Source organism: Phytophthora infestans, genomic scaffold, assembly GCF_000142945.1.
Source record: "Phytophthora infestans T30-4 supercont1.66 genomic scaffold, whole genome shotgun sequence".
In the NCBI taxonomy this organism is placed as follows: Eukaryota; Oomycota; class Peronosporomycetes; order Peronosporales; family Peronosporaceae; genus Phytophthora; species Phytophthora infestans.
This window is the reverse complement of record NW_003303693.1, coordinates 122,604-130,194: the sequence shown is the minus strand read 5'-3', so window position 1 is coordinate 130,194 and position 7,591 is coordinate 122,604. Positions and strand designations below refer to the sequence as shown.

Here is a 7,591-nt window from a genome sequence, read left to right as displayed (position 1 = left end):
ACAAGCACCTCTCTACTCGATCTCTTCACCACAAACCTTTGACTTCGACTGCGTCTTGTCTTCCTGCTCGAACGTTTCACTTTCGGTTTTGATTTCCACCACACAAGCGACCTCGCCAACTCAAGCGCTGCACTCAAGATAACTATTAGCCTCCATCAGCACACTCCCACTCTATCGAGCAAGACTCTGTATTAACCGCTCTGGATCCTACTCGTCGCCAAGCTCTACCCTCGAGGCGCATACACTTTTCCATCTTTGCCGCGCAGCAGTCCAATCTCCTGCTTGAGCGCTTCAACTTCTCTGGCCTGCAGCTTCACCAGCCGCACGAGCTTGTTGCGCTCCTTCATCTCGCGCTCAGCCAACGCCTCGTCGTCGTCAAGACTGAGTACACCACCACTGTCCCAACTGCTACTGCTACCACCCTGATGGCGATTGAGTTCGCGTTCCAGTTCAGCCTGACGCTCCGTGAGTGCAGCGATCTGAGCTAACAAGGCCGTGTTCTGCTCGGTCGCCTGCAGAATAGCGTGTTGCAGCTGCGGGTGCGTCTGCTTGGCACGACGCAGCGCTCGCTCACCTTCGACCTCGCGTAACTTGACGCGAGTCTGCAGCTCGTCCACCGAAGACGCGTCACAAGCGCGATCCAGCACCTCCAGGTCCACTAGCTGTCCGAATTTCAGTCGCATGAGCTGCTCGCTGCGGTCCTGAGCTCTTGCAATGGCTTCTTGCTGTTGACGCTTCTCCTTAGCAAGCACGTTCTGCTGCTTGTGGAGGTCTCGGAACTGTTGACGCAGCTTCTTGTTCTCTGCTTGCAGCGACTCGATACGCTCGGACAACGCAGAGAAGGCGCGAGTGGTGAACACGAGGCAGCCAGCAGCTTGAGCAGGTAGCGTCCAGTTTTGCCGAGTCGGAGACGGAGCTTCAAGACAACATAGTTGCCGCGTACTGAGCGGCACTACGACGTCCAGCTGGTTGAAGCGCGACTGCTTTTCACTCTGGAACTGCTGCGTATCCTGCTCCGTCGCAGCCAGCTCCTTGTCGATCGCACGTTGCTTGGCTGTCTGACGCTCTCCGGCCTTCCGAAGCTCTTCGATCGCCTTGTTCAGCTCCCCCATGGCGTCGTCTACATCGACACGCTTCTCACGCAGGGCCAACACCTTCTCGTACAGAGTCAAGTCGCATCCAGACGGACAAGTATCCTCTTCTTCTTCGTCATCGTCGTCGTCATCTTCGTCATAGTCTTCGTCCTCGTCCTCTTCTTCTTCATCGTCGTCTTCTTGCTCCTCGCCGTCTCTCGCACTGGGCAGGCTCTTTCCCTTCTTCCTTGCTACCCGAAGCGGGTTTCTTCTTAGCTCGCTTGATCTTGCGCTTAAACAGCTTCTGCAGCGCCGCAAAGCTCGGGTGAGGTGTCGCACTTGACCCCGTGCCGCCGTTCACAAGCGTCAGGAACTCTACTTGCACAGCCTTCTCCTGTCGCGCCCATTCATCCAGATCGCGTTTCTTGATGGTCAGCAGGTCTTGGACATCGCGCAGGTCCGCCACAATCTGCGCCTTTTCCCCTTTACTCTTCTCGAGCTTACTGCTCAACAGGTTTTCCTTGCTCTCGAACGACTCAAGTAGCGACAACTCGCTAAGGAGAGTGAACAGCCGAAGTTCCGCTTGCTTGAAGCCGACCTCGAGAGCGAGTTTCTCATGACGGAGGTGAGCCACAGCAGCGTCAAACGACGCTATCTCGCGTTGCTGCTTGCGCTCGAGCAGTAGCGCTTCTTGGCGCATCAAGTATTCATGGATAACCACGTCATCCTCGTCCATGTTTCCTACATTTAGAGCACCCGCGTGTGCAGACGAAGCCGTCGCAGCAGCTGCCGTACCGTCGTCCATCTGCAGATGTAAATGGCCAATGGTGACGCCCTTTGCAGCCTCCTTTCCCGACGTTCCTTCCAGAGCTCGTGCGACGGCAGCGATGGATCGATCTGCTGATTGCGGACGCTTCTCAGCCCCACCGATGCGCGTCAATGCCAAGTGCGCTTCGCCAGTCTGAGTCTGCACGTGTGATATCACCTTCTGCCCTCGAAGGAAGAGCTCAATGTCGGCGTCGCTTACGCGCTCCCGCTGCTCCGGCCACTCGCGAAGGTCCACAACTAGATCTTTGGACGACACGCTGGATGGTGTTGCGCCGCTGGACGCTAATGCGGCTCGAAGTTCGACTAGTCGTTCCTGGTCGCGATGCAGCTCGTTGATCAGCTGCACCTTCAACTCGCGAAGCTCCAGCACTTTGGCGTTGAATCGCAAGCGTGCGGCATACAGACTCTCCTCCAAGAGCGCCATCTGCCTCAATTTCTTCACTGCGTTGACACGCTGATGTTCTGGAACCACGTAGTCTGCAGCCGTTTTCAGCTTGTAGTCGCCCATGTTGCGTTGAGCAAAGGCGATCGCGACCACGTCTCTGGGATCGTCGGCATCTTCGCCTGGTTTGTTGCTCTGCCAGCGTGCCAGTCTCTCCTTTCGCTCCGTGCGCAGTCGTTTGCGCGCCTCGAAGCCGTGAACGGACTTTGACCCACTAGTCTCCTGTACTGCTGTCAGACCGCTTGATGCTGCGCAATTCCCACCGACAGCAGGATCGTTATGACTCATGAGCTTACGTCGCTCGTCTTCTTTTAAGGGAAAGTCCTCGTCCAGCGCAGTGTCCTTCTCCATGGTATCTAATACCGACGCTCGTCTAGGTGGACCAGTCTTCGCTCCAGTAGATGGCTGCTTCTTGGCAGCAGCGTCGGCAGTGTGGATCTCTGCGAGTCGTTTCTGTAAAGTTGCCGGCATCTTCATGGTGCGGAAGGACTGGACACTTAATCCACTTTCAAACGCACGCAACGTCAGCAGCTCTACAGCCAGCGGACCCACGTACGTCTCTCGCATCTTAAGCAGTAGAAGCTCCTCTTTCTCCACTGCAAACGCAAGCTCCTTGCGCGCTTCATCGCACGCCTCATCGCCCTGTCGAGTCAACAGATCTCCATAGTCCAGATCAATCTCCCACTCCTCCGAGTCGACGCGACTTTGAGGTGGTAACGCTGCGTCTTGTGCCTGTAGCTCTTGAAGTTCAGTTCGCATCTGGTTCAATACTGCACGTGTCGAGTCCTGCTTACTCAGCGTAGACCTCGCTCGGGCATCGGCTTCACTCTTCAGCTTGGCGTCCTCGATTGTGTACGCTTCCTTTGAGTTTGCGATATCCTCCACACTTAACTGTAACAAGGCCGTAGCGGCGACTCCAGTTTGTGCCTTGCCATCATCTCGGGAAGGAGGTGTTGCCTTGGGGAGACCTTCAATGCTCTGATCATCACTTGCAAGACGGGTAACGCCGAGGTATTCCTCCTTGTCCTTAGCTGCAGCAACACGAGACGATAATTTGCTCTCGATGTAAGCAGTATAGGCTTTAGCTCCGTGAAAAGCAGGCAGAGCGCTCAAGTCGGTATTTGCTGTTTTTTCACTGTTACTAGGGTCACGTGACGAGTCCTGTTAATCAGCGTAGACCTCGCTCGGGCATCGGCTTCACTCTTCAGCTTGGCGTCCTCAGTTGCATACGCTTTCTTCGAGTGAATAGGTGATGGTAGGATTGCGATCCAGCGTCAATAACAGCGTTGTTGCCCGACATGTGGCCACCTAGGAAATGAGATAAAGCTGTCGGATCTCGTATTTGAATTTGAAGTTTGTAAGGCTATCTGCAGTATATGTATCAGGCAACAGAAGATTTTTTCCCCGTACCACGTCACATATTTCTTAAAACTTGGACCCTAGAGAACCAGTCAAAAAGCCAAGAGCCATACCACCGACTCTCGTGGACTGTCAGTTCGCCTTACGACCGCTTAGAGTGCAAGCTGCTTGACACTGTCTAGGCTTCTACCACTAACGACGTCAAAGTCGCCGCCCTCCTCACTTCACGTCTGCGAATCGGCGCTACCGTTTGTAGACAGGTGAGGGAAAAAAGAACACATGTCCACCACTTTCGACCTGCTATGCCCAGTGACACACTGCCGATTTCACGTACAGTACGCTCTCAACTTGCTACTTACAGTCGATTTGGGTTTGCCGTGACTGAACAGGAGCTACCTACGGACCATCGTGAAACGGAGCACGAACTAACGGTGGAGAGACTCGACGCGAGTCCTGTCCGTAACGCGGCGACGTGAGGTGAGCACCTTCACGCCCTATGCGATGAAATACACACAAATGCAAGTGAAAAGCACACTAACGCCGTCTATCTGCACTGCCAAAGAGAATACGGTGCCATGGCCTTGAAGGATACTTTTCCTGCCATGCAACAACGTCTCCACCGCTGGATTGGCGGCATTTTTCGCGGCCAGAGACGGAAATCAGGCAAAACTCTACGCTACTAGCTCGTGCCGAGTAGCGAAGTACCCCACCACATACCATTCACCACCCGAACCGGCCTACTGGGCGCGCTACGGCCACTTTGACGTCATTTTCTACAGTGCAACCGTGCCATGTTGCACAGGCCGAGGAGCGTTAATGCCTACAATGTCTACAACTGGCCCGCTGCATGACCATGAACGATGGCCTCGACCATTGAACCAGCGGATAGCGGCTCCGTCAAGCCGGCATCACCGTGGATAATCACCGTAGAGGGTGTTGCGAGGCCAGCTGGAACATAATCGCCATTATTGTCCATAGTAAAGATGACCCGATTGTGGTATCCACATGCACTCCATGGCATGTGAACGTGGTGATGGTGCACTGGAGATGTGCGTAGTTGAAAGGTGGTGTGATGATTTTACTGTAAAGTATGATTTTGCATGGATGGTCGACCGGATCGACCATGTCGACCATAACATCAACGATTGTTGACTCGTTGCGAGACTGAAAAAGGCCGTCAACACTGCGGGCACGGCCTCCACGTAGGATGTGGAGGTCCGCGCAATGTCTACGCCGGCTCAACGCATTGCTAAGTGCATGGAGAGAAGGGGTCGCTGGCTACGTTTGCACTGGATCTGGGGTTTAGTGGGGGGAGATATGGTACGAAAAGAATCTGTTCGGCGGTTTGAGGTCTAATTGGTGCATATTTTTACTCCCTCCGGAGATTTACATTTTGGAAAATGGCGAAAGGGGTGGGTAAGTATTCTCAGCTTACTCGCTGGGATATCTGATCTCCCTCTCTCCCACATTGCTGACCCCAGAACACCGTTTGGAGGTCGATCGAGGGTACTGGCTGCTGTTGTTGAAGCGCATGGGTTCAATGAGCTGGGTGTTTTTCGAGCTGCGAAAAAAAAAACGTTGTTGCGCATATGTCAGCTTGTTCACGCGGGGCTCCGAATGCGAGAGATAAGTATACACTCGTCTGCGTTTACGCCGTCTTGAGGCACCAGAGGGTAGGTATTCGTTCTGCGCTATTTGGCTCTTTGTGGCTCTTGTGGCTGTCGTGACAGGAGTGGGGTATCATGTTGTGGATAATGCGGAACAGCAGATTTCTTGTCGACACGGGTTTGCAGGATGCTCACGCGGGGCTCCGAATGCGAGAGATAGGTATACACGTCGTCTGCGCTTACACCAACTTGAGGAACCAGAAGGTGGGTATTTGCTCTGCGCTAGGTGGCTCTTTGTGGCTCTTGTGGCTGTCGGGACAGGAGTGGCGTCTAACGTTGTGGCTAATGCGGGACAGCAGGTTTCTTGTCGGTACGGGTTTGCAGGATCGGTAAACTGGAGGCGATTCAATGCGTTGAATGGCAAAGATGAAGCCGACGGATCGTTGCTATGGAGTACGACGGGGCACTCACATGGTATTCAAGTGTGGCGTGATGCTCCGATTACTGCTACACTGTCGATTGCGAGACAGCCGTGGGGCTCGAGGAGTTTTAAACGCGCTGTGCTTTGGGTCGGATTGAGTGGTTCTACCAAAGATCAAGTTGTATTTCTTCGTGTTTTTGCCTTATTTGAGCTGACATTGTGGTACCTTTTTACTCAACAGAATGAAAAGTGGCTTGTAGAAGCTCTACGCTGATTCAGAGAACGTTTTCTTGCAGCTGAATAGCAATTCGAGTCGATTTTCCACGTCACGTTTTGCTTCTCTGAACTTGAAAGCCGAACAATAGCTCATGACTGCGATTTGTGGAGCGCTGATGGTGTGATGCAGTATTTGCTTCCTTACCCATAGAGTGTGTGAAGTTTGGAAGTCTTAAAATCACTGCAACACTAAATTTAGTGCACTTGGTCACTTGGTAAACACAGGTCACTCGTCTACAAATTGCTTCTCAATCATACTTTGCAGTACATTGATCGTCTCATCCCAGTGACAACAAAAAAGCTCAACAAAAGTTTATAGTTTTTCAGCGTTTTGGTGCTAACACCTCTCATTGTTGTTGCATGAATCTGCGGGTGCCGGTGTTACTAGCACCTGGTCAGCATTGGATTGATTCATATTCATGTCGAGATTCAAGTGCACGTTAGTATCGGAGCAAATTTTCACAGTATAATGCTGCCCATCGCAAGATCAGCATTGTACGGACTTGTAATGTAGCGCCACTCCACTACAAGCACAGGTGTGATGGCAATGAGATCTGCAACCTCCAGTTTCAAGACAAGAGACTCGAATCTATTGCATATGCTGAAGTTTACGTGCGTTCTTATCACTCTGAAGTCAAGCAGGTCAGAAGTGATCGCAGTGGCTACAGCGAGTGGGTGCGTTGCAGCTCAAAACCGAAGGTCGTTGTCGGTTTTGAGCTCCAACGCACAAGCACCTCTCCACTCGATCTCTTTACCACAAACCTTTGACTTCGACTGCGTCTTGTCTTCCTGCTCGAACGATTCACTTTCGGTTTTGATTCCCACCACACAAGCGACCTCGCCAACTCAAGCGCTGCACTCAGGATAACCATTAGCCTCCATCAGCACACTCCCACTCTATCGAGCAAGACTCTGTATTAACCGCTCTGGATCCTACTCGTCGCCAAGCTCTACCCTCGAGGCGCATACACTTTTCCATCTTTGCCGCGCAGCAGTCCAATCTCCTGCTTGAGCGCTTCAACTTCTCTGGCCTGCAGCTTCACCAGCCGCACGAGCTTGTTGCGCTCCTTCATCTCGCGCTCAGCCAAGGCCTCGTCGTCGTCAAGACTGAGTACACCGCCACTGTCCCCACTGCTACTGCCATCACCCTGATGGCGATTGAGTTCGCGTTCCAGTTCGGCCTGACGCTCCGTGAGTGCAGCGATCTGAGCTAACAAGGCCGTGTTCTGCTCGGTCGCCTGCAGAATAGCGTGTTGCAGCTGCGGGTGCGTCTGCTTGGCACGACGCAGCGCTCGCTCACCTTCGACCTCGCGTAACTTGACGCGAGTCTGCAGCTCGTCGACCGAAGACGCGTCACAAGCGCGATCCAGCACCTCCAGGTCCACTAGCTGTCCGAATTTCAGTCGCATGAGCTGCTCGCTGCGGTCCTGAGCTCTTGCAATGGCTTCTTGCTGTTGACGCTTCTCCTTAGCAAGCACGTTCTGCTGCTTGTGGAGGTCTCGGAGCTGCTGACGCAGCTTCTTGTTCTCTGCTTGCAGCGACTCGATACGCTCGGACAACGCAGAGAAGGCGCGAGTGGTGAATA

At 53.3% G+C, this 7,591-nt stretch overlaps 1 protein-coding gene across 1 annotated transcript; it reads right to left on the bottom strand.

Annotated features, from left to right (window-relative positions):
* Window positions 1-224: 224 nt before the first annotated feature.
* PITG_18207 (uncharacterized protein) lies at window positions 225-3,643 on the bottom strand (the record flags this gene model as incomplete). The annotated part of the gene is made up of 4 exons (XM_002997798.1): window positions 225-1,324; window positions 1,413-1,763; window positions 1,869-3,374; window positions 3,574-3,643. The coding sequence occupies 4 exons, from the start codon at window positions 3,641-3,643 to the stop codon at window positions 225-227; spliced, it is 3,027 nt and encodes a 1,008-aa protein (XP_002997844.1).
* Window positions 3,644-7,591: the final 3,948 nt, after the last annotated feature.